The following is a 27,959-nucleotide window of genomic DNA, read 5'->3' as shown; positions in this document are numbered from 1 at the left end:
GTAGTAAATATTTACTAACATGTCATGTAGTTATGTTGTCACAAACCATGTAAAAAAAATGGTCCAGACATCCTGACGTCAGAATGTATGGCCACTTTAGTTCTTCGGGTTTTCGCTGTCAATCGAGGTACTAATTATTTGAAGTTAGGTACCAAATAGTAGCAAAAAGGTAGTGTATTTTGATATTATCTAAACATCAAATATCTCAAGTGGTCCAGGGGTCCTGACGCTTACAATAGATTGTTCTATCTAATAAATTAAGTTTCACTAACCACTTCCTTCAAATATAGCCTGAGAAACCTTACAAATCTGCACAAATACCGCTAACGGGTAGCATTGAAAACAAAATATGCCATTGGTTCGTTCATGTTCTGCCAAACTTCAAATATGTCAGGTGACAGTTGTGTGGGTCGATGTTGCAAGCCCAAAATATGGATTTGGATCATTATCGCATCAAAAATACATTTTTAAACGCATTTGTTCTAAGCTGCCTCCAGTGATAGCTACCCCCCTCTCCCCTACTGAGTACACCAGAGTACAGTTCGAATGTTTAGGTACTTTACCATTTTATCGTTACGTTTAACGTTTCTAAATGATAAGACCTAGGCTTTTGGTCTTTTGAGTCTTAGTGCTCAATTAGTACAATAAATGTGTACTCTTGGGTAGATCAATAAAGTGGTTCAAGCTACAACTTTAATCTACTAGTTTTACTTAATTAGTTAGCCTCAACAAATTAAACATCAGGCAAACTGTCATTGAGAGCGATCAAAATCACGGTTAATTCGAATACTTATTGTTTTTATTTTATAATGTGTAGGTACCTACACACAGTATTTAGTTATTTGTTTCTGTTTTGATTTAATGTATCGGTTCTGAGACGATGTATAATTTCTAATGTATGTATTGTCTCAACCGCATACCTAAGAGTTTTGGCATCCTTAATTATTGTAAGTTTATGCATGTGACTGAAATAAGGAAATATATTTTCCGGTAAAGTGCCTTTTTAATTACACTTAATTAGAATTAGTCATCACATCACACACATCACTCATCTTCATCTGAGTAGGTGTACCTACTACCTAGGTAGTTAAAAAGGGACTTCGTCATCTACACTGTTAACCGACAAAAGTCGTATGTCTATTTACAAGACATTAGGTTAACTGCTGGTCACTAGAGTTTTTTCTGTTAGTACCTTAGTCATGGTTGCCTTGGGTATAGTTTCGTAGTTTAGTTAAGTACCCTAATAGCATTTTCTTGTAGGGATTTTGTTGGGCCTTTGTTTACGTATTAGCATAAAGTAATAAGTAAAGAAAGAGAAGGAACTCCATAGTCACACTCACATGTTTGACTAATCAAAGCATAGATGGCATTACTATACACTCATGAAAAATAATATTGATGAATTCGCCACATTGTTTCACTTAAATAACCCAATTCGTAATATTTATAAATATGAAACTTAATCGTACAAAATTATCACTTTATAACACCTAAAATTGGAAAATCATTTAAGGCAATTTTTACCAGTCGGCTACTTGAATCAGCTTGAATTGATGGAACCTTTTTTTGTAAGTTAAATGACTAAATAACGAACGTCGTATTCCGGTAGGTGGCGCGTGCGCAAGGTGCACACCAGTGCGTGTCAGTGTATGCTAAACAAAGTTGCCATATTGACGAAAAAAAAGAGAAACCTAAAATTTATATACAGGCACGGATTCCGATTAAAAATAAATATTGCTAAAAAACTACATTTTATATACTTCAAACTTCTTTTTTACAGTTTCCAAAACACATACAACATACAATAAATGACTTGACACCGTTCATCTACGGTTGAAAATCACAACGGCGACAATTAATTTTATGTGGATGGGATTGTTTAAATTTCTCAGCTTATGTTGCCTACATTACAAATTTCAAATCTGGAAAGTCTATTTGAACATTTCATTAGGTACTAGAGCCTGTGTGTCGTAGGATTTTCGCATAGACTCTGCATAATTGAAGAATTTTAGTTATAGAAATCAACCATTACAGTATTTTGAACAAATTATTTAGCTCTACTCATTAATTATACAAAACTAGACTAGAACATGAACTAGACTAAAGGAATATTTTTATTTATTTTTTGGTTCATTGAAATGGCAACCTGACACTACACTAACTCGAATAATGAGTAGGTACACAATGCAACGACAGGATGCGACGTTGTCTAGTCAGTGGTTTGGCGGTCATTGCGATTTGGCAACGCCGCGTGGTTCAGAATTTCAGATACACACAAATTTATTATCAAGATTGTGTTCGCATAACGTTCCGTTTCAGATTCTTATTATGACCACGGTAAAATAAATTAAGTATATCTTAGCTAATATAAATAACAACAACGTATTATTGTATTTCTAATAAAATGTTCTACAAAAAATATACTTAGTTTTTAGGCTGTTGCTAGAATGGACGCATGTATTTAAATTACAAATTATGTTCACTAGGGAGCCAACTGCGTAAATAGAAACTGTACCAAGTACGGGTTGTAATTCTATTAAAACAGTACCCTACTTCGGGGTGTTGTTATAATGCTGCTTCTTAAAAAACGACTGGAAATTTTAGGCATGTATTTTAAAATTCAAACATTATAGTAGATTTATATTTAAAAAGTATTTTTGGACATAATTTTTTTATTTGATCCATTAACATGTGCAATTAAGAAGCAGAAACAATAATGACATGACAGATATATTTAGGGAGACTAAAAAAATCAATGGCAACACTAAAAATAAACTGTCAGAGGGCCTACCGCGAACCACGTTCGACGTGTTGCCTCTCTGTCGCTATAAATTCGTACTTAAGTGTGACAGGGAGGCAACATGTCGTACGTGGGTCGCGATAGGCCCTCGGGACCATGTCGTCGACGGCCGCCTACCGCGTAGCGTCTGTTTATGTTTATAACATCATTATGTTTTTTTTTTATTTCATGTGTTAAATTTAGTTCGGTTCGGTATTTGATATTATTCGAAATGTAGTTCACAATAGGTACTGAATTCCTGTGGATTCCTGAAGTACCATCCCTAGTAGCATTTTCGTTGGGGCCTACGGTGCCAACGGTAGGGAAAACGTTGGGATGAGGTTCGTTCCGTAGCCAACATTAATTTTGTATTGGCCCACCATCGTATTTACCAACATTCGCTGTGGCACAGATGCCCAACAATGGGCCTTTGTGGATTTTGCTACCGTTCGCTAAACAACGATAACATTCGTTGGCCCAATGGTGACGAATACCGCATTTACCAACATTGGCTGTGGCACGGATGCCCAACAATGGGCCTTTGTGTATTTTGGTAACGTTGACTAGTCAAGGATATCATCCGATGGCCCAATGATGACAAATATCGCATTTACCAACATTGGCTGTGGCACTGATACCCAACAATGGGCCTTTGTTTATTTTGGTAACGTTGGCTAATCGACGATATCATCCGATGGCCCAATGACGACCAATATCGCATATACCAACATTGGCTGTAGCATTGATGCCCAACAATGGGCCTTTGTGTATTTTGGTAACGTTGGCTAATCAACGATATCATCCGATGGCCCAATGATGACAAAAATCGCATGTACCAACATTGGCTGTGGCACTGATGCCCAACAATGGGCCTTTGTTTATTTTGGTAATGTTGGCTAATCAACGATATCATCCGATGGCCCAATGACGACAAATATCACATTTACCAACATTGGCTGTAGCATTGATGCCCAACAACGGGCCTTTGTTTATTTTGGTAACGTTGGCTAATCAACGATATCATCCGATGGCCCAATGACGGCAAATATCGCATTTACCAACATTGACTGTAGCATTGATGCCCAACAATGGGCCTTTGTGTATTTTGGTAACGTTGGCTAATCAACGATATCATCCGATGGCCCAATGATGACAAATATCGCATTTACCAACATTGACTGTGGCACTGATGCCCAACAATGGGCCTTTGTTTATTTTGGTAACGTTGGCTAATCAACGATATCATACGATGGCCCAATGACGACAAATATCGCATTTACCAACATTGGCTGTAGCATTGAGGCCCAACAATGGGCCTTTGTGTATTTTGCTACCGTTCGCTAAACAACGATAACATTCGTTGGCCCAATGGTGACGAATACCGCATTTACCAACATTGGCTGTGGCACGGATGCCCAACCATGGGCCTTTGTGTATTTTGGTAACGTTGGCTAGTCAAAGATATCATCCGATGGCCCAATGATGACAAATATCGTATTTTCCAACATTGGCCGTGGCACTGACGCCTAACAATGGGCCTTTGTGTATTTTGGTACCGGTGGCTAAACAACAATAACATTCGTTGGCCCAGTGAGCACAAATATCGCATTTACCAACATTGGCTGTGGTACTGATGCCCAACAATACCAGTTGAGTTTGCTTGTGGCGTCACTAGATGGCGTTACTGTCTCCAAACATCGAAGTTATAGTTATTTTCTCGATTATTCCGGATATAATCATAATATTTTTTAAAAGTAACTTATAAATCTAATAGCTATAACTATAAAATGTATACATTAATTTTAAAAATTGTATTTTACCAACATTTTCTCAATTTAAATCTCAATAAACATAAATCTCGCTTACGAAGTTTCGAAGTGCGGTTAGTATATATACAAATTAGAGTGTATAGTAAGTGTACTTGCTTCGGCAGTACATATACTAAAATTGGAACGATACAGAGAAGATTAACAACAACTGCTGCCTAGCCTAGGGCCTTCATGTATTGTGGATACAACCAATGCCTACCGTAGTGTAATTGTAATATTTATCAGCAAAGGCCCAACGTCGTATTACACAACCACTTACTTAACGTAGGGTAACTGTAGGACTCGTAAACAAAAGCCCATTACATAATTAGACTGTAGGCACACTATAAATTACACAACTATTTACCTACGGTAGTATTGTAAGAATCCTATACAAGGCCCAACGTTAAAGTTACAATGTTGGCCCTTTGTGGGACAAGCTGTGTTGGGCCTTCAACCTGGTGCACGACTACCTACCGACCTACCTGACTTGCCGTTGGGTAATTGTTGAATTTGCAAACAGAAGTACAACGAAAAAATTGCCCTTTTTTATTTTTTTGCAGTTGGCCCTACAGCAAGCCATACGGCCAAATGTAACAATTAACCAACCATCAAACAAATGTGTATAGGCCCAACCACGGCCCAACCAAAACCACCACCGTTGAATAATTGTATGATTTATTTAAATAGGCCCAACGAAAAAATTACTCTAATGGCCCTCTGTTGGGAATCTTCGGGAGGGCCTTTGTCGAGGGCCCTCCAGCAAATCGTACGGCCAAATGTAACAATTAACCAACCATCAAACAAATGTGTATAGGCCCAACCACGGCCCAACCAAAACCACCACCGTTGAATAATTGTATGATTTATTTAAATAGGCCCAACGAAAAAATTACTCTTATGGCCCTCTGTTGGGAATCTTCGGGAGGGCCTTTGTCGAGGGCCCTCCAGCAAATCGTACGGCCAAATATAACGGTTGCCCAACTAATACGTAAACAAAGGCCCAACAAAATCCCTACAAGAAAATGCTATTAGGGATCAGAATTAAACTAAAGCAGGTCAAACAAACCTGAGGAGAGGGTGTTTGCCAATCAGTGATGAATATTGCCTGCAATGGATTAATAATATGCATCAGGTAAGTTTATTAAAGGTTATTTAATGTAAACTACTGAAACATTTTAACATATTCAACGCTCTATAATAAAATAAAATAAAATAAATAAAAAGCCTTTTATTTATGATCTCTCATTGACATGTTTTAAATAAAGTTGCCTAAATGTTATTTATTTTGGGATCCCCTCTTGGGTAAAGGCCTCCTCCAGCTTTTGCCACCTGTCTCGGTCTTGGGCCACTTGTGGCCACCCTATGCCGGCAATTTTCTTGATGTCGTCCACCCAGCGCTTGAGCGGGTGTCCCGCATGCCTGTTTCCACTCCCTGGTCCTTTCCACTCTGTCACTCGTTTCGCCCACCTTGAGCTGTCGTAGCGTGCAATGTGTCCTGCCCATCTCCACTTCATTTTCTTGACGTATTGTAATGCATCAATTACTTTCGTTTTTTCTCGAATGTTCTTATTTTTAATCTTGTCTTTAATCTTGACATTGAGTAGGCTTCTTTCCGTCGCCCTTTGACAAACCGAAATTTTTTGGGCGTTTTTTTTCGTTAAGCTCCACGTCTGACAGGCGTATGTCAATGTTGGTAGAATGCACGAGTCCATAAGTTTCTTTTTAAGTGGTATTGGCATTTTTGATTTGAACAGATGTTTTAGTGACCAGTAGCGTTTCCAACTCGATGTTATGCGTCTCTCTATTTCTGCTGTGTCTGTATCCAAGAATGATCTTAGTTTGCCCAAGTATATGTATTCCTTTACATATTCAATTTTTCTTCCTTTTAATTCTATCTTTTTTTCCTTGTAGTTAGTCATCAGCTTTGTTTTTTCAAAGTTAATTTCCAATCCCACTGATTCGCTACTCTGATGGAGGCACTGTAGCATATTTGAAAGTTCTTCTGCGTTATTGGAAAATAATACGATATCGTCAGCAAATCTTAAGTGGCTTAAATACTTAGGGCCTATTTTGATACCTTTGTTTTTCCATCCAATGTTGTGCAATATAAGTTCGAGAACTGCAATAAATATTTTTGGAGACAGTGGATCTCCTTGGCGGACGCCTCTCCCTATTTGAAAATATGGTCCTAATTTATCCAGCTTTACTCGACTTCTACAGTTGTCATAAATATTAGTTACTAACTTTATATATTTTTCCTCTATATTGTGATATTCTAGTGCCGTTTTAATTGATTCATGGGAGATAGAGTCAAATGCTTTCTGGTAGTCGACAAATGCCAAGTACAGCGGAGAGTTGAATTCTTTATATTTCTCAATTAGCTGGCTCAGTACTTGGATGTGATCAACGCTCTATACATATAACTTTTTATTTTAACTTCTTGTCAATCCCGAACTAACGACCGTGAACACGGTTAGGTACCTATGTAAACTTGAGTGGTGCTTTGGCATTATTTACTGTCGAAAATAATGAAGCAAATCACTCATGGCTGGTTTTACTTTAGTGAACGGAATTTATTGGTTATGTAATCTATTGGTTGCTCAGTTATTAGTAAAATAAGAGTATAATTATTCTGTAACTATAAGTTTTCCAGTTCTTAATTTCAAACCATGTAAGATAATCCTCAGTAACATTTTACTGAATCTATGTAAGTTGTTAATATAATCTAGTTTTACCAACAGAAAGGTCTCAATATAAGGTTGTTTTTTTTTTTTTGGAAAGTAACAATTTTTAGAAAATACAGATGTAGTTCTAAACACTCAAGTTACGGACTTTATTTTGAAAACATAATGATTTTTATGATGAATGCTTGCTTTCCTTCCAAAAAATTTTGTAAAAATTAGGGACCGTTACTGGTATCCGGTATAACTAATAATAAAATATCACATAGCATTCACAGTATTTTATTTTTATTTTAGAATAGTATTTAGGTAAGGATAGTGATTGATAAGATAGCTAAATTAAATGCAAAAATATAGTGAATAGAATCAGGAATCAAAAATATACATAAACAACCGTGATACCGAAATTGAATACCCGTTAATTTGTATGAAAAATATACTGGTATTCGGTCCCTGGTCAGAATTGTATCTTTAAAATATTTTTGTATGCAACAAATTATTTTTTTGATTTCAGGTGCTCCCATTCTAGCTCCTATCACCCGAAAAGCGAACAATTGGAAATATTTTTTAAATTTAGAAGGGGAAACATGTCGTTAAACATCGTACGCCTGCTAACCAATGGATAGAGTTACTACTGGTCAATGTATTATATCTGACTGAGCTGGAACGAGGCCAAGATGGATGCTCGAGACAGAAAAGCGTGGAAGGATGTTGTGGAGGCCCTACACACCTACGGGTTGCCGTTGAACAATCAACAACAACAATGTATTATATCTGAAAAAATGAAGTGACAAAATATAATTTATATGGAATAAGAGGAGAAACATGAAATTGTCAATTCCTGCTTCAATGGATGCAGATCGATGCAATGAAAATTTTTTAATTAGTTATTAATACCCATTAATAAATTTTATCCTTATTTCAATCCATGCTTTATTTTTTTTTTTTTTTTTTTACAGGGGGTGGAAAACTCATTTATTGTAAAATAAGTGTTATAAAATGAATACAAAACTAAAATTAAGTACAACTAAAAACTAAAGCTAATAACTAAAAATATTTATCAAAACTTTGCGCCCTTGGTAAGGTGCCCATCACGCAGGCAGCGTTCCCGCGCTGGATTGCTATGGCCAATCTTTGCGCGAGAAAGCTGCCCGCGCGAGGGTCACCTGTGGCCTGCCTTAGGCGTTTGCTGAGCTCCTTGTGGAGCCCCCGAGCCCCCCTACCCCACGGACCTAGAGTCTCGACGCCGAAGGCTACAAATTCGTAGTGTGCGCCGAGACAACTATATTTATTAACCTTGGAACGTTCTCGGACGTCAGCCGCCGCCCCGGCCTGTTTACTGGTGGCTGAAATGTAGGACGCCGCCAGCGTGTCTGCGCAGGTGGCGTCCCACACCAGCGCGCGGCCCAACCGCCAGGGGATCAACGACATCCCGTCGGGGCGCTTGCCGTCATCCCTTGCGATCTGGGGCTCCAGAGCCGCAGGGACGTCGGCGCTGACGAGCGCTCTCCTCAGGATGTCGTTAAGCGCGGCATGACGGGATAGGCGGCCGGCGCCCGAGGAGCAGGCGAGTCCGTGGTGGCCAAGGCGATTAACAGGGGCCCCACAAGAGGCGCAGCTATGGTCTACACATACATCGGCCCCGACCCGGAGTCCGATGGCAATTCTTAGTGTGTTTGGCTCTATGAATGTGCCGGTGTGGGGTGATGGGTAGGCGTGTAGCCATTGACCAGACTCTGGTCTGGACACAGCTAAGAGCCTTGCGCGGTCCCTTCCCGACGAACTGTCAATTAGGGATTTCATGACGGCGGTGCAGGCCAAGTTGTCCCAGGCCCTTTGCCTCTCGGGTCTAGGTGGCACATCTCGCAGTTTGGCTAGCCAGGCATTCCTGGCCTCATCCAAGCACGCGATCTCGCAGTTTGTTGTTTTAAGGATTTTACCTGCGAGATCAGACGTGCTATGGATTGAGGACAAGAATGCCGGCAGAGCAACACTCGATATTTTGCGTGTTCCTAAACCGCCAAACCTAATGGGCAAAGAAGCCTGGGTCCAAGCTGGTTCGTTAAAACGGACATTCAAAATCGATTCCAGTTGTGACTTAAGGAGACTATCGATAGGTTGGACTAAATTAGCGACTTTCCAGATAGGGCAGCAACGGAGCAAGTACGTAAATTTGGGAACCAACAAACAAAACTTTAAAATAAATAAGGCTGAATGGCTACTAATTTTGATTAAGCGGTCTGAATTAACACGAAATTTAGAAATAGATTTGGCCAAAACAGACGGAATAGCTTCATCGAAAATGGGGGAACCGAGAAGGTGGAGATTATCTTTTGATAAGATTTTAATGTTTGGGGCTAAACTTGAAAAACTTTGAAGTACCTGGGGTGCTAAAGAAGGTTCTAAGTTTTCGGAAATGTACAATTCACATTTGTCGAAGTTAAGTTTCAGGCCGATCTCGCTAAATTTCTGTATAACTAGGGATAAGTCTGCCAGGACCGATTGTGAGTCTCCGCCGATGGTGCCGTCGTCCAGGTACAGAACCATGCTTTATTTTTGTCTACCCACCTTCATTATATTTGCTGAATTGCCACAACTGTGTTCTGTGTTCAATGATAGTTGACAACAGGATCCTATGTGCTGTAACTATAATTTGTAATATGTGGCTTTCCATCACAGAAGGGTCCTTATGGTTCAAGCACAATAAGGTCTTTTCCATCTGAAATTCCAACTGAAATTCTGATAAAAAGGTCCTTATTGTACATAACCATAAGGACCCTTCTCTGATGGAAAGCCACATTTATACTCTGGTACACCAACATTGTCAATAGAAAAAGGCAGCAAATTTTAAAAATGTATGCGTTTATTTACTGATAAGGGGGTTGTGTTTGTAGTTTAAAAAGTATTCTTTGTAATTTAAAATTTTAATTTCTTGTAAGTGTGTTGGCGTAGGCTGTAAAAATATGAAATAAACAGAATAAGCCTAAATAAAGTTTTACATGAAAAGCCATAGCGTTACGAGTAGGTATTCTAGTTTCTGACGTTAGCACCAAGAGGGGAGTTTAAATTTTAAGTCAACGCATTCAAAACATAAGTTTGGTTGTGTCAAATATTTCATACAAAACCCAACTAAAGTAAGGGAGTTTTTTTCGAAACTAAAGTGAAGGAAAATGAGGTTGGTGTCCAGGGGACAACTGCAATTTTAAGTTTGTATCTCAACATATCTCAATGATAGGTAAATATCTAGATTCTATTTGTAATAAGTATTATTCGTTGCATCACTAAGAAAAATCTATAAATCAGGAACAACTAATATTAACTATTTGAGAGAAACATATTACATACCTATCGGTAAGTATATTCTAGGTCCAAGGACTCCTTGTTTTAATATGATATATGAGCACAAATTAACATAAGATTATTATTGCTTTCATTTCGGGAAAACATACTTTTGAGTATTGTAGGTATATCTTTTGTATCTCATTGAGATACAAAATGTAATGTATAGTGGCAGATACCATGGTATCTCCCACTATACATTACACTGTAGAACAAACGCTCTCACATTATAAATACATGGCGTTAAATACAAAGATATTTTTATTAATTATGTTTTTTACATATACCTATCGGATGTTTTTGATTTTTTTATAATTTTTAATATGTAGGGGTCTCTTCAGAGACATTTATGGATGTAACAATGTTTACTTCATGAATTGTATGATACATTAAAAAAAAATTTTTGATTAAAATTTTTCGGATAATGTAAAATAAAATAAAAAAGTGCCACCGGAGCTGGGTCTCGAACCCGAGTACTCAGAATTGCAAGTCAAATACTCAAACCTCTCGACCAAAACTGAAGTAGCGCAGGCGTCAAAATATTAAATCAATTCTTAGATATGGTTACTTGACGGTGTAATTCATTGCTACCTCACTAGATGTCACTATTATTTATGATATTTATTGATAACAACGCCATCTAAAAATAACGCGAAGACATTCAAGGTACCGGCGAAGATAACGCGATTTACGTGAGCCGTGTAGCAATGTACTGAGTTACTTTTCTTCGTTACTTCTTTATTCTATGGTATTAGTTGGGCAACCGTTATATTTGGCCGTACGATTTGCTGGAGGGCCCTCGACAAAGGCCCTCCCGAAGATTCCCAACAGAGGGCCATAAGAGTAATTTTTTCGTTGGGCCTATTTAAATAAATCATACAATTATTCAACGGTGGTGGTTTTGGTTGGGCATTTGTTTGATGGTTGGTTAATTGTTACATTTGGCCGTATAGCTTGCTGTAGGGCCAACTGCAAAAAAATAAAAAAGGGCAATTTTTTCGTTGTGCTTCTGTTTGCAAATTCAACAATTACCCAACGGCAAGTCAGGTAGGTCGGTAGGTAGTCGTGCACCAGGTTGAAGGCCCAACACAGCTTGTCCCACAAAGGGCCAAAACATTGTAACTTTAACGTTGGGCCTTGTGTAGGATTCTTACAATACTACCGTAGGTAAATAGTTGTGTAATTTATAGTGTGCCTACAGTCTAATTATGTAATGGGCTTTTGTTTACGAGTCCTACAGTTACCCTACGTTAAGTAAGTGGTTGTGTAATACGACGTTGGGCCTTTGCTGATAAATATTACAATTACACTACGGTAGGCATTGGTTGTATCCACATGAAGGCCCTAGGCTAGGCAGCAGTTGTTGTTAATCTTCTCTGTATCGTTCCAATTTTAGTATATGTACTGCCGAAGCAAGTACACTTACTATACACTCTAATTTGTATATATACTAACCGCACTTCGAAACTTCGTAAGCGAGATTTATGTTTTTTGAGATTTAAATTAAGAAAATGTTGGTAAAATACAATTTTTTAAATTTATGTATAAATTTTATAGTTATAGCTAATAGATTTATAAGTTACTTTAAAAAAATATTATGATTATATCCGGAATAATCGAGAAAATAACTATAACTTCGATGTTTGGAGACAGTAACGCCATCTAGTGACGCCACAAGCAAACTCAACTGGTATTGTTGGGCATCAGTACCACAGCCAATGTTGGTAAATGCGATATTTGTGCTCACTGGGCCAACGAATGTTATCGTTGTTTAGCCACCGGTACCAAAATACACAAAGGCCCATTGTTAGGCGTCAGTGCCACAGCCAATGTTGGTAAATACGATATTTGTCATCATTGGGCCATCGGATGATATCTTTGACTAGCCAACGTTACCAAAATACACAAAGGCCCATTGTTGGGCATCCGTGCCACAGCCAATGTTGGTAAATGCGGTATTCGTCACCATTGGGCCAACGAATGTTATCGTTGTTTAGCGAACGGTAGCAAAATACACAAAGGCCCATTGTTGGGCCTCTATGCTACAGCCAATGTTGGTAAATGCGATATTTGTCGTCATTGGCCATCGTATGATGTCGTTGATTAGCCAACGTTACCAAAATAAACAAAGGCCCATTGTTGGGCATCAGTGCCACAGTCAATGTTGGTAAATGCGATATTTGTCATCATTGGGCCATCGGATGATATCGTTGATTAGCCAACGTTACCAAAATACACAAAGGCCCATTGTTGGGCATCAATGCTACAGCCAATGTTGGTAAATGCGATATTTGTCGTCATTGGGCCATCGGATGATATCGTCGATTAGCCAACGTTACCAAAATAAACAAAGGCCCATTGTTGGGTATCAGTGCCACAGCCAATGTTGGTAAATGCGATTTTTGTCATCATTGGGCCATCGGATGATATCGTTGATTAGGGGCTATTCATAAATTACGTCATTTCAAATTAGGGGGGGGGGTCTGGACATCGGATGACGGTAGCATGAAGTAGGAGGAAATGGGGTCATTTGAAGCATGATTTTTGGATGATTATAGGGGGGGGGGGTCCAAAATCGTCAAAAATCGATGACGTAATTTATGGACAGCCCCTTAGCCAACGTTACCAAAATACACAAAGGCCCATTGTTGGGCATCAATGCTACAGCCAATGTTGGTAAATGCGATATTTGTCGTCATTGGGCCATCGGATGATATCGTTGATTAGCCAACGTTACCAAAATAAACAAAGGCCCATTGTTGGGCATCAGAGCCACAGCCAATGTTGGTAAATGCGATTTTTGTCATCATTGGGCCATCGGATGATATCGTTGATTAGCCAACGTTACCAAAATACACAAAGGCCCATTGTTGGGCATCAATGCTACAGCCAATGTTGGTAAATGCGATATTTGTCGTCATTGGGCCATCGGATGATATCGTCGATTAGCCAACGTTACCAAAATAAACAAAGGCCCATTGTTGGGTATCAGTGCCACAGCCAATGTTGGTAAATGCGATATTTGTCATCATTGGGCCATCGGATGATATCCTTGACTAGCCAACGTTACCAAAATACACAAAGGCCCATTGTTGGGCATCCGTGCCACAGCCAATGTTGGTAAATGCGGTATTCGTCACCAGTGGGCCAACGAATGTTATCGTTGTTTAGCGAACGGTAGCAAAATACACAAAGGCCCATTGTTGGGCATCACTGCCACTGCCAATGTTGGTAAATGCGATATATGTCATCATTGGGCCAACGAATATTATCGTTGTTTAGCCAACGGTACCAAAATACACAAAGGCCCATTGTTGGGCATCTGTGCCACAGCGAATGTTGGTAAATGCGATGGTGGGCCAATACAAAATTAATGTTGGCTACGGAACGAACCTCATCCCAACGTTTTCCCTACCGTTGGCACCGTAGGCCCCAACGAAAATGCTACTAGGGTAAGCAGTGCTTCCTCACCGTGTAAGGCTCCCCGCATCGCCACTTCAGTTTTTACAGCATTGACTTTAGGTACTACATGACATGATGTATTATGACAGGCCCAGCGTCTATTTACGTACCTGTTGTACTTGGGTTTGTAATTGAGCTTTGCCCTGATTATTATTCTATAGAATCATGTATTCCGGCTCTAAAATAGATTGGAATCGGGATTTATTATATGAAATCTGGGTCATATACGATTTTGAAGAATTGTATATCCTCATCTATTTATAGGTTTTATTTGGGCAGTTTAGGCATGCCTCTGTGTTCCACAATTTACACGGCTACTTACGCAGAATGCATTATTACTCTTATCCTGGTCACCTGCTTGTTTCTCTTAAACTATAATTTAACCTGTCTTCTAACTGTTCCAACAGGATTGCTACAACAATCTTTAACCGGAATACCGTCTAAGTCGTCGTATAATATATTTTTATATATACTTTGTCCGTTTTTATTTAAGCTGATACATTCGGTTCTTACCCATACGAACATCTGCAAAATGCAGTTAATTTATGATACGGGTATAGGTTAGAAGAAGGTTAAATTGTAATACTTTACAGAAAATGTTTCCAACTGGCGTATTTTTTTTTTATAATTGAAATCTACTCTGAATCTACATTAGTAGATATGCCTATTCCCGAGGCCATCCATCTATACCTACGCCTTAAGTTAACTGGAACAGTAGGCAGAGGCACTAAACTGCTTATTATATAATTTCGAATTCAGTAAATACATTACATAATAGGAGGTCACTCTATACTAACATAATGTCAGTTTATGACTATTTTGCCTCCCTATTAAGTTTTGGTGGGCTAAAGAATCCGTCTAATGGTGGTATCTAGGACATTTTGAATGACCTAAAACAAGATACTATCGTTAGTACCAACCAACACTATATCGCGTCAGTTTACTTTTAAGTACTATGTTGTACTAATTTGGACGACCTATAACAAAAGGTCCTATCGTTAGTACCAACCACCACTATCGCGTCTACTAGACTAGTTACTAGGTACATTTGACTCTTTTGGTTTGTTAGTACCAGTTGAACATTCAACTAACTAATTATTCTCTGTTTGTATCGTAGGTAAGTGTTATGATTTCGCTTATCATTTCTTTTGTTTTGCTAGTACTAGTTGAACATTCAACCCACTACTTATTTATTTTGCTAGTACCAGTTGAAAGTTCCAACCTACTAATTATTTGTTTTGCTAGTACCAGTTGAAAGTTCCAACCCACTAATTATTTGTTTTGCTAGTACCAGTTGAAAGCTCCAACCTACTAATTATTTGTTTTTCTAGCAACAGTTGAACAAACAACCTACTAATTATTTGTTTTGCTAGTACCAGTTGAACATTTCAACCTACTAATTATTTGTTTTGCTAGTACCGGTTGAACATTTCAACCTACTAATTATTTGTTTTGCTAGTACCGGTTGAAAGTTTCAACCTACTAATTATTTGTTTTGCTAGTACCGGTTGAACATTTCAACCTACTAATTATTTGTTTTGCTAGTACCGGTTGAAAGTTTCAACCTACTAATTATTAGTTTTGCTAGTACCGGTTGAAAGTTTCAACCTACTAACTATTTGTTTTGCTAGTACCAGTTGAAAGTTTCAACCTACTAATTATTTGTTTTGCTAGTACCAGTTAAACACTTCAACCTACTAATTATTTGTTTTGCTAGTACCGGTTGAAAGTTTCAACCTACTAATTATTTGTTTTGCTAGTACCTGTTGAAAGTTTCAACCTACTAATTATTTGTTTTGCTAGTACCGGTTGAAAGTTTCAACCTACTAATTATTTGTTTTGCTAGTACCGGTTGAAAGTTTCAACCTACTAATTATTTGTTTTGCTAGTACCGGTTGAAAGTTTCAACCTACTAATTATTTGTTTTGCTAGTACCGGTTGAAAGTTTCAACCTACTAATTATTTGTTTTGCTAGTACCAGTTGAACATTTCAACCTACTAATTATTTGTTTTGCTAGTACCGGTTGAAAGTTTCAACCTACTAATTATTTGTTTTGCTAGTACCGGTTGAAAGTTTCAACCTACTAACTATTTGTTTTGCTAGTACCAGTTGAACGTTTCAACCTACTAATTATTACTTATACCAACTGCAGCATAGATGAGAGAGAGATGTGATGTACAGTTTACTTCTTGCAATTTATTTTTCTTGTTAGTCCGACTCCGACTTACTACTCAATTCATTTGATGCTGAGTTTACGTGTCTACTCCTACAGTAAAACAATACCAAAGCCCTTGGCATTCATCAGTCTAAGTACGCTATCTATAGTTCTTGACTCACTTGACATCGTAAAGGTCCTTGATAATTTAACTGGTCCGTTACTTGCTAGCATTGTTTATTATCATAAACAGCACATACCTATGTATATATAAATACATGTTAAATCGACACCAAGTTAACATCGATTCATACCCATATCGTGCTATAAATAGCATTTCAATTGATTATAACTGGTTATTTTAACCGAACAATAATTCTTTTAGGACATAAGGTCCATAAAATGTATACAACTATACCGACTTGATATGCAGGTTTCTCTATACGTTCCCTCATGTAAAAATATCTTAGTATTTAATTACACGACTAAGTAGGTCGGTATATTTTAAGTATGAACGGTAAATACACAACTCATAATAATCATGATTTCCGCGAAGGTAGTTTGATTATTTACCCTTTATATCATATGAATTCTAATATACGATTTTGAGTCAGAAAATAAACCATGTACCATCTGTATTTGTAACACGCAAACCATCGGCATATTCATTTCTGTCATTTCATGGAAAAATTCATGGCTAATACGTCGGTGCCACATCATAGGAATAATGTAACATGAGTACATTATTTTTTGTAGTGACCCCAATTATTGATCTATCTTGCATTTATTACACTTTTGGATTTTCATTTGGTAACCAGGCTCACGCACAGTAGCCATTGTCAAAGAGTTAGTGTAATAAGCACGCGTATATTTCTTCTTTGCTTAGTAAACATTCCTCCCGAGCTACGTACCATCAATTATTTACTCAATAATAGTTGTAAAGTTAACCACTGTTCTTATGTAAACAGTCGACAAAATCAACTGTGCATATACATAATTGTTTTTATTAACATTGATTGTAAACAAAACTATAAAATTAGGTATAGGTACTAGATCTACGTTTTTACAGTAATATTTAAATTCTGCATTAGTTTCTTTAATACTCCTCTTACGTGAGTTTGGAATTTCATAACCTACTTACGTAAGTACCGCCTAACAAAATCGTTGCAGTTTTAATATTTTCGTATTATGTACAACCGTACGTCACTCGTTACACAGAATATCACCTCGCCCAAAATTTTGTATTACCTGAATACAATCGGCAGCTCGGGAGGAAATGGACAAATACGGTAGCTATTAGGTTAGGATTTCCATACCTTAGATTTGTTTTTTTTTTCCGCCACCGTTACCTTTCCTTTCCGTATTTTTTTGTAATATTTTACCCTCGTCGCCATCTGTGACGTCCAGGCTCCGTTGTGTACTGGGTGATCAAATGAAACAACTGTTATCACTTGTGCACTCCGCCAGCCACCCACTCGCCATGACACTTCTCCACGGATTGAAGCTAGCGGGTAGTTGCGTCGTACTGTTTATTGTGTAATCGTCACAGACAGTATAGAGGGGTCCTGTCATAGTAAATTTTGTAGTCATAGTAAATTTACTGCCATCTATCGACACACGACTAAATCTCAAAATGAAAACGTATAAAATTATCAAAAACTGTATTTATATGGATAAATGATTTTATTATTTTTATATCATTTTGACCCATGTTCATTCACTGATATCTATGTGTTAAAATTGTTAAATATGAAACGGTGTTGTCACGCCATCTAGCTGAGCATAAGCCAAAGGTGTGTGCGCCATCTATCCGAGAATGACTTTTTCTTGATTTCCGAGGCACGTTTTTTCCTTAGACTTTATTCATCTTATAGTTATACCTGGTTATATCTGGTTATACTTGGTTATACCAAGTTATACTGAGGCGAAACAATACCTGCACTCTTCTTCTTCCTCGCGTTATCCCGGCATTTTGCCACGGCTCATGGGAGCCTGGAGTCCGCTTGACAACTAATCCCATGATTTGACGTAGGCACTAGTTTTTGCGAAAGCCATCTGACCTTACAACCCAGAGGGGAAACTAGGCCTTATTGGGATTAGTCCGGTTTCCTCACGATGTTTTCCTTCACCGAAAAGCGACTGGCAAATATCAAATGATATTTCGTACAAAAGTTCCGAAAAACTCATTGGTACTAGCCGGGGTTTGAACCCGCGACCTCCGGAATGAAAGTCGCACGCTCTTACCGCTAGGCCACCAGCGCTTAACAAACAATACCGTACAGTATGGACACTCCCTGCCTCCGGTTGAAAGTGCCGCCCACCCGCTCTCGGTTACCTCACAGTTACCGGCTGGCAAGGACGCGACAACGCGGTGCACAGAGCGGAGGCCACATAAAATATTCAAATACTACACTGAAAACAACACAATATCTATATGAACAAAAAATCATGTTTTCAACTTACGTAATATTTTGGTGGCCTGAATTACCTTACAAAAATTTTGTTACTTCGTTTATACTGATTCAAAATAGGAAACTATTGTATAAATCGAGCTTAGATACCCACCTTACAGCAGAATACGATTCTTATTTCTTCCTAATTCGCGCAATGAGTTTTGAGTCATTGAGGTCATCGAACTTGACAACAAAATGGCGGGAACCTTAGCACGTCTTATCTCACTCACACAAGCATGGTACGCGTTTACATACACGAGCTTAGACTGTGTGCGTAGGAACGCGTTTGTTTCATACATTTGATCGCCAGTGTCCGAGGTGTGCCTATAAACCCTAAACTAAACCTGCACTAAGATACATAATACGTTTTATACATAAGTCACGGCAAATATAGTTGGTCAAGCAGATCTCGTCAGTAGAAAAAGGCGGCAAATTTGAAAAATGTAGGCGCGAAAGGATATCGTCGCATAGAAAATTTGAATTTCGCGCCATTTTCTACTGACAAGATTTGCTTGACCATCTATATCTAACATGACAGACGGACAGCGGACTCTTAGTGATAGGGTCCCGTTTTTACCATTTGGGTAAGGAACCCTAAAAAGTATTTTACAGTACATATATGGTCTGGTCCTATTTTCTCGCACTTGTGCGTAAAATAGCACTTTTTGTGCGTATGTCAAAAGTTTAAAGGGCCATATGTGCTGTAAAACGTTGTACGATACAGATGCGAATAGCTATTTTTTTCTTTTCCGCACTTGTATCGTAAATAACTATTATTCGCGCAGATGAACTTCCCGCCAGCCCGCACTCTTTTGTTTAAGGAAGGATATTGAAGAATACATTTATTTTTCTGCTCTTAAATCATCCATACTGGTATTTGTATGGACGATTATAAAAAAACAAAAATATTGATATATTAAAATAGTTAAGAAACGTTTGGAAGAGGTCTTTAATAATCAGTTAATAATATATTATTGAGTCAGCCGTAAACTTCTACGAACGCCTGCCGTTAGCGTCATCTAAAACACAAGCAGAGACATCTAGCGACAAATCGCGAAACTAAATCTCTTGAACTTTTCGGTGCCCGATTATTACGAAGTTGAGTTTATTTTTATAGTTAGAATAATTTATTTATTTATTTTTCGTCTTAGGCTAGGACATTTATAATATGAATATAAAAGTAAAATACATAAAGCGGCCAAGTGAGAGTCGGACTCGCCCATGAAGGGTTCCGTAGCAGCAAGTAACATAATAAAATTGCGATTTACGATTTATGACGTATTAAAAAAAAACTATTTTAGAAGTTACAGGGTGGGGGGGGGGGGCTCACATTTTACCACTTTGGAAGTGTCTCTCGCGCAAACTATTCAGTTTAGAAAAAAAATGATATAAGAAACCTCAATATCATTTTTGAAGACCTATCCATACTTCGAGCAACACGGAAGGGAGGCGGCATTCACACTATTTCCCCTCTGCCTAGGTACAAGATCAACTGATCTAGCGCGGTTAATAAAACTAGTTGCGCTCATGTTGCGCTCGGATTTTTCACTAGACCGAGTCCAGACGCGCGCGTGAACACAGCAGCAGAAAAAATGCCTAATTGCCATAGATGTAAGTAGGTAGGTCATTGCTAACTAATTGCTCTGTTTTTTGTCGTAAAAAGAGGTCGGAGACATCAAATTTACAAAAAGAAGGTGTTACATTTCACATGTAATATTTTTTTTACATATCATACGTTAAATTACATTTAAACACAATTATTATATTTTAGTCTCATGTAATTGTTGGATTTATCGATTTTGCTCGCCCAGTATAAATTGCGGATCGGTCGAGCGACAAATCCGACTTCTCATCTGTCAGAATACAATAAAATACTTCGACGAAAATGTGTTAGTGTGCGTGTTGTGACACTTGTGACTCGTCCGTACACAAAAAGAGATCGAGGTTTGCAAGATTTGTCTTTGACGTGTGTCATTTTCTATGTATTTGTGTCGTCATTACAGATTGGATTTTGTATGTAACTGTGTGAGAAGTGCGACTGTGTGCACCTTTCCCCCCGCAAAAAATGGCAGAAAGATTTGTACGGTAAGATATCGCTTGGGCCCCTCCCTTCCGATGTGTCGGAAGCCGGTGTTGCTCGAAGTATCCATAGATATCCCAAACGTATGGGTTTGATGAAAAAAAAAATTTCGAGTTTCAGTTCTAAGTATGGGGAACCCATATGTCTCTAGGCGAGATAACGACTCCATAGAGCGACTGGTCGTACAAGGAAGAGTGGAGGGAACCAGATCGCGCGGCAGATCACCTATGCGGTGGACTGACCAAATAAAATCCGCAGTGGGAAACCGCGTATCTGACCGTGCCAGACAGTCTGCCAACAGGGAGAGATGGCGGGAGATCGTGCGAAGAGCTGTGTCCGCCTCTACTACCGATGCGGACGCCTCAACGTGACCTACACGACCGCTCTGTCAAGAGCGATACGACAGAGAAGAAGATGGGGAACCCCCAAAATGTATTGTTTTTTTTTTCTATTTTTGTGTGAAAATCTTAATGCGGTTCACAGAATACATCTACTTAACAAGTTTCAACGTATAGTTCTTAATACTTTCGAAAAAAAGTGGCTGTGACATACACGGACAGACAGATAAGACGAATCCATAAGGGTTCCGTTTTTTGCCATTTGGCTACGGAACCCTAAAAACGCATAAAAAATACCTATAAACACAAGCAATACTCTGTCAAGAGTTGCTTATAGTTGTTGAATTCGTTAAAAATTGCATCTCATGCTATCATTTGATTTCTATTAAGTTTTATGTGGTACTTTGACGTTCTTTTGCGTGCACGACTACAGATAAGATTTTGACTTGAATTTTGACAACCCTAAGTAGCCGAAAGGGATAGTGCCATAAATTAGTAGGGGATATCATGATTCGACCCTGAATCGCTGGCAAACTTCGGTTTTGTAGGAAGTGTCCTTTCTGTACGGTAGTACTATTACTTATTCTGTGTTTTTACACTTGACTGTATCGTAGTACAGTCGCCATCAGATATATCGGAGCGGCCAAGGTGCTCACAAATATCTGCACACGCCTCTATTGTCAAGGCGTTAGAGTGCGTGTTCAGATATTGTGAACACCTTGGCCGCTCCGATATATCTGATGCCGACTGTACCTACACGGGAAGTAGAATCGATTGATCAAGGGATGTTATGTTTATTCATGTTGATTATAATGTGATAACATGTTTACACGTATACCATGGAATGTTGGCTGTTTACTTTTGTTTGCGTAAGTATTTAAAGTTGGTTATTTGTTAACAGCAGTTATTTCACGTTTGGTGGTCAAGTGGTAACGTCAAAAGTGAGTTTTAAATGTTTTCTTAACACTTGCACGGTAAGCGTGTTGTTTCGCGCAAGTGCAGCGGGAGGTAAAGTCAATTTTACTCCCACGTGGGACGTGAGCTATACCTTTTTTTTAATTTTGTCACTAACTCATACCTCATACGAACCAAGTACCTAACTAGGTTCTAAGTAAAAAAAAACAACGGGTTGCATTCCGGGAGTGCCGACAGAAGTGAAAACTCAATGACTAGTCCAAAATGTCTGCACTGCCGTGCAGTACTTAAACAACAGTAAGTGCTACTTTTGCGATTTTTTGTTTTTTCTTGATCTTGGACCACCATGTCAAGACGCACACATGTATATAGTCCACGTGCGATTATGATAATGGGAACATATAAAAATCGAAACATCCATGTACAGTAAATCAGAAGAATTTAGTAATTTATTGAGGTAAAACTAACTAAACTGCAGTAATAAAGTTGTCGGCTGTGAATTATGAGACTTTACTGCTTAAAATACAGTAAAGGTCTCACGTTAATCCTATATTAACAAGTAAAGAGAAGTTAATACTTACGCCAAAAACTGTTTAAAATGCAGTACAATATAAATGTTCTAAAATATTTGTACTGTGTTTGAAATGTTATTGATTTTTCAGCATAATTACTAATTGAAATGCAGTAAACTAAGCTCACTTACTGTGATTTAAACTGTCGTTTCGCTATTTTCAAAAAATGTTTTTACTTCCTGAGACCTGAGAGATTTAACTAGCTTACCTTACCTTATAGATTTGACATATTCGCTAACGTCTGCGTAACTTACTTTCTATACAACATCGCAGGTAGGTATGCACGAGATGTATTGTTAGAAAGTTATGCACAGACTAGCGAATATGTCAGTGTCACGTCAGTGTCAACTTCGTGGTAAGACTACAGCATGTGGACGAGAAGATAAAGATCTCATTTTTATTATTGAATTTGTATGTGACATAGTCAAAAGTTAGATTATATTAATCTGTAGGAATTGATTATAAAGATTGAGTGCCATGGAAAAAGTCTGATTTTTATGATAGGTACTCTACGGGTTACTACTACTAATTCCAACTACATAGTAAGAGATACTTATTTTTTTTTTATGATTGATGTGATTTTTTTTAATATACATTCGTGTATTTTTATAAACATACCTTATTTGTACCACGACGTGTTGGTATCTCGAAGAACTCAATCAATATATATACTAAGTAAAATACAGTAAATAGTTATGAATACTGTACTTTAGCTTGCAATTCATTCAAGTAGCTATTAGTGTACGAGGGTTGTTTACAGTAATCCGCTTTTTTACTGCATTTATTCTGCATTTACTGTGTTTTTACTTCTTTCCGAGGGTACAGTAAAACTGTAAAATTTTGAACAATAGCAATAATTTATTCAATAATTGTTAAAATAAAAAAGTGTTCACGTATTCGTATTTCATATATTCCATGCTATATTTTGACATCCAAGCATTTGTAAATAATCATCGAGACCACCAAAAAAAAAACGGTTTGAAAGGGTTTTTTGCGTTTTTCTCGAAACTCACTTTTTGCACACTTACTGTGGTTTAAGTATTGCACGGCAGTGCAGCACTATGTATAATTGACCCATCCTCCTTTCTATTGAAAAACTTTTGATCCGAAATTGCTGGTCAGTGAGCTTGTTTAAAATTCGAAATTCAAATTAGTAGCGTTAATTGTTTAAAATTCGAATGGAAATTGTAAAGTTACCTTGCAGACCTCGCATCTAAATATATTTGGTCATGATATTTTGAGTTTTATTCACCAGTACTAGAGTTCACTTTTATTAGCGATTTCATCAAGATGTAGCTTTATTGAATTATATTTGAGTGATATAAAGTTAGAATGTAACTGTGAGATCCTCGTATTTCAACCCGTACAAGATTAGAGTTAGACCGTAAAAAGTCTACAGCGATTTTGATAGCCCACTGGCCCAATCCGCTGCAGAATTTTCTTGGTGCGACTCTATCACTACACTTTATAAAACAAAGTCCCCCACCGCGTCGGTCCGTTTGTATGTTTGTTCGCGATAAACTCAAAAACTACTGATCGGATTTTCATGCGGGCTTCACCTATCAATAAATTGATTTTTGAGGAAGGTTTAGGTGTATAATTTGTTAACCCGTGCGAAGCAGGGGCGGGTTACTAGCAGTAATATTGTCAAAAAAATCCTAATACAAAATACAAGCCTGGATAGAAATACCCAGTCTGTATATTAATCTGTCTCTGACAGCATGTGGCTGCTGTTGCTGTTGGTGGTGCGCGCGTCGCACGCGCAGTACGAGGCGAAGAAGGAAGACGCGATCGACGTGCTGACCATGCCCATGCGCGGCGAGGCTTGTGGATACGCGGTAAGCACACTTTACCTGGGGTGCGAAACTCCTCCCTTCGGGCAAACTCGGCTCAGCATTGCTCCGAGGAATTATAAGGGTCAATTGAAACATCTTGACGTCCCTTTGCACGACCACAGATAAGATAATGGCTTGAATTTTGACAACCCTAAAAAGCAGAAAGGGATAGTGCCATATATTATTAAGGGACAGCACGATTCGACCCTGAATCCCTGTCAAAGTTCGGTTTTGTAGGAAGTTTCCTTTCTGTACTTACTTACTTCTTCCTCGCGTTGTCCCGGCATTTTGCCACGGCTCATGGGAGCCTGGGGTCCGCTTGGCAACTAATCCAAAGTTTCCTTTCTGTACGGTAGTACTATTGTTTATTCTGTGACTTTACTTCATTGACCTTTAGGTTAAGCGTATGCTGTGACGCAGGCGACGCAGTTCACGCAGCGCAGCGCAGAGCAGATTATTTTTCACCATACCCTTTCATACTTAGAGCGTACATACATTATCCGATCCGATATCGGATGTAGGATCCTACATCCCCGTAGTCAGGCCACGGGGGCGTTTTAGCGGTCACGCACACTACAATAAACATAACGCCTACACAGCACACGCACAAACAAATATTATCGGTCTGACACCCGACAGCTGACAGGGGGCTCCGATATGGCAGAATTTATCGGAAGCGCCTTTCCGATATCGGATGTCGGAAGTAGCCTATGACAAAAAAAGCTGCAGGAGAGTGCCATTGGCAATAAGTCCGTCTTTTTTGCGTTGTCTATCGTTTTTTAATAATAACGATTTATTAAATGTATAAATAAATACAGAGAAACATATTTCTTACATTTTACTTCCTTCCGACATCCAATATCGTATCGGCACAGAATAAATAATAGTACTAGGTACAGAACAGAAGACTCACTCTCTAACAAAACGCGTCTGTTACGATCAGGACAGATAATTATGGCCGCTAGGTGCCGACAGCGCCACGCGCGGCTTATGGCTAGCCACCAAAATTGGTCTGGAACGGATGTACTTGTAGCTACCTGTAGCAAAGCGACGAAATCGCTAGCGAGATCTATATGTAATCTTTATTTTTTATTTTTGTTGCATATTTGTCCAGAGCTGCCTCCCAATCAAGCCAGGCTGGCTGAACGTTCATATCGTGCCTCAAACACACAGCGAGCTGGGACACGGCTACAATTTCCATCAACATTTCACGGGAGGTCTGTATTATTACAGGTCGATGTCTCCATAGTAGGTATAGACCGACCGCTTAAATGAGTCCTCGCCTGGTCGGTCTACAGTCAGGGGGCCAAGATTCCAATCCTTTGCGCAGTAGCGAACGAAACGATAATGTCTCTCTATCACTCTTCCATATAAGTGCGAAAGAGAGACATTAGCGAGTAGCTCTTTTCCAAAATAATTAAGTACTTAAGTCAGTTTTTGGCATAGTTGTTGGGGATTTTTTAAATTTTAAATTGAATACTTATTTTGTGTTATACCTTTTAACGAGCAATTCTTGTATCACTATACCTTATAAAACATAGTCCCCCGCCGCGTCTGTCTGTTTGTGTTTGTATGTTTGTTTGCGATAAACTCAAAAACTACTGAACGGATTTTCATGCGGCTTCACCTATCAATAAAGTGATTCTTGAGGAAGGTTTAGGTGTATAATTTGCTAACCCGTGCGAAGTTAGAAATAGGGCGGGTCGCTAATATTTATATATTTCGGGGACCTCGGAAACGGCTCTAACGATTTCAATGAAATTTGCTATACGGGGGTTATCAGGGACGAAAAATCGATCTAGCTAGGTCTTATCTCTGGGAAAACGCGCATATTTGAGTTTTTATATGTTTTCCGAGCTAAGTTCGACCTCCCAGATACCTATTATACCACGTGTCCCAAAATTCAACGATAAGCTGGCACCAGAAGATGGACCTGCTCATGACTACTCGAGGAAAAAAAATAAAAAAAATATATCTCAATTTATTATCGAATTACAAAAAAAAAAGAAAATCGACACCCCTAGTGGTATTTTTAACGATGTCTAAAATTATTCAATAATTTTTTTTTCAATTTTTTTTATTATTTTTCCTGGAGTAGTCACGAGCAGGTCCATCTTCTGGTGCCAGCTTATCGTTGAATTTTGAGACACGTTGTATATAAAGATTCTGCTGGCGCTGCGGCTTCCTCAGCCGAAAGCCTCAAGCGCCGCAAGTATGCCGCTCTGCGAAGCAGCTACATGTTTGCGGCGTTTGGTGTCGAAACTTTGGGGCCGTGGGGGCCAAGTGCGCGTCGACTGTACAAAAGACTTGTCGGCGCGCCTAATAGAGGCTTCTGGTGACCAGAGGGCTGGCCACTATTTCGCCCAGCGTATTAGTATCGCCATATCGCTGCCCCAATATTACAGGGTTCTATGTTTCACTTTTATCGAACTGAAATTTGAACATTGTCATAGTGACATTAAGTCGAATTTCAACTATCTTGAAAATGTAACATAGAACCCTGTAATATTGGGGCAGCGATTATAGCGGGGAAATACGGCCAGCCTTCTGGGCACCTTGCCCGTTGACGGCGATCTGGGCCAAACTTTTTATCTGTAGGTTTTTTTTTAACTTTTATTATGTTTATTGGTTTCTTACTTTGTTTTTATCAATAAAGTAATACATTATATATAAATGAACCTGTTATTTGCCAGAGGACCCGCCCTTTACGAAGAACGCCGTGAATATGAAGAGGATCCTGGACGCTATACTCACAGAATTATGGAACGACGATCATCGCAGGTTAGTTTCGGGTTCCGTACCCAAAGGGTAACAACGGGACCCTGTTACTAAGACTCCATTGCACTGTCCGTCTGTCTGTTACCAGGCTGTATCTCATGAACCGTGATAACTAGGCAGTAGAAATTTTCACAGATGATGTTGTTGCCGCTATAACCACAAATACTAAAAAGTACGGAATCCTCGGTGGGCTAGTCCGACTCGCACTTCTTTAGATGTGTTTTTAGATGTAGAGGGGATATTTAAACTCTTTTTTTGAGGGGGATGTATGTTATTTTAAATACGTCTTTTTGTACAAATAAGAGTTTATTACTACGTACTTACTAAGTTACTAAACCCCAGGCCAAAAGTATTTAGACTACATGCTTACCCACCCATAGCGACTGTGCACGTTGGAGGTTGGAGGGTCTGCCATCTTGTGAACTAAATCAAAAACTTAAACTTAATTTTTTTTATTTCAGGTTCACACTATCGGACACGGCATATCTTTTCCATTGGTGGAAAAATCGACATGCGTCAGGTAAGTTTAATCTAAGTGTAATCTGAAGAATTTAATTATTGAATCGTATGGAGTAGGCCATGGATAATACTGAAAATTCTACGAATATTGGGCGCAATAAATGTTTTTCTATTGGCTGAGCTAAGTTTTTTCTTTTTGACATTAAAGACTCAATTACACAGGGTCATTTTTGGACCGTTAGCCATATTGTGCGAGGTGATTAGGTAGGTCATACTGAACAACTTTTTCTATGGGACCAAC

At 38.6% G+C, this 27,959-nt stretch overlaps 1 protein-coding gene and 1 long non-coding RNA gene across 2 annotated transcripts in view; both read left to right on the top strand.

The window, feature by feature from the left end:
* LOC134802534 (uncharacterized) overlaps positions 1-8,089 on the top strand; it is a 43,812-nt gene extending 35,723 nt beyond the window's left edge. The window contains exons 2-3 of the long non-coding RNA XR_010145857.1: positions 5,667-5,722; positions 7,786-8,089. This is a non-coding gene — a long non-coding RNA (uncharacterized LOC134802534). The remainder of the gene's footprint in view (positions 1-5,666; positions 5,723-7,785) is intronic.
* An 18,546-nt stretch (positions 8,090-26,635) lies between these two features.
* LOC134802158 (lysosomal alpha-mannosidase-like) overlaps positions 26,636-27,959 on the top strand; it is a 37,506-nt gene continuing 36,182 nt past the window's right edge. Inside the window, exons 1-3 of the mRNA XM_063774752.1 lie at positions 26,636-26,756; positions 27,115-27,202; positions 27,661-27,719. Coding sequence (XP_063630822.1) covers positions 26,636-26,756; positions 27,115-27,202; positions 27,661-27,719 — 268 coding nt within the window. The remainder of the gene's footprint in view (positions 26,757-27,114; positions 27,203-27,660; positions 27,720-27,959) is intronic.

Source organism: Cydia splendana, chromosome 24, assembly GCF_910591565.1.
Source record: "Cydia splendana chromosome 24, ilCydSple1.2, whole genome shotgun sequence".
Taxonomy (NCBI): Eukaryota; Metazoa; Arthropoda; class Insecta; order Lepidoptera; family Tortricidae; genus Cydia; species Cydia splendana.
Note: the sequence above shows the minus strand (reverse complement) of the source record. Positions and strands in the feature narration are given on the sequence as shown.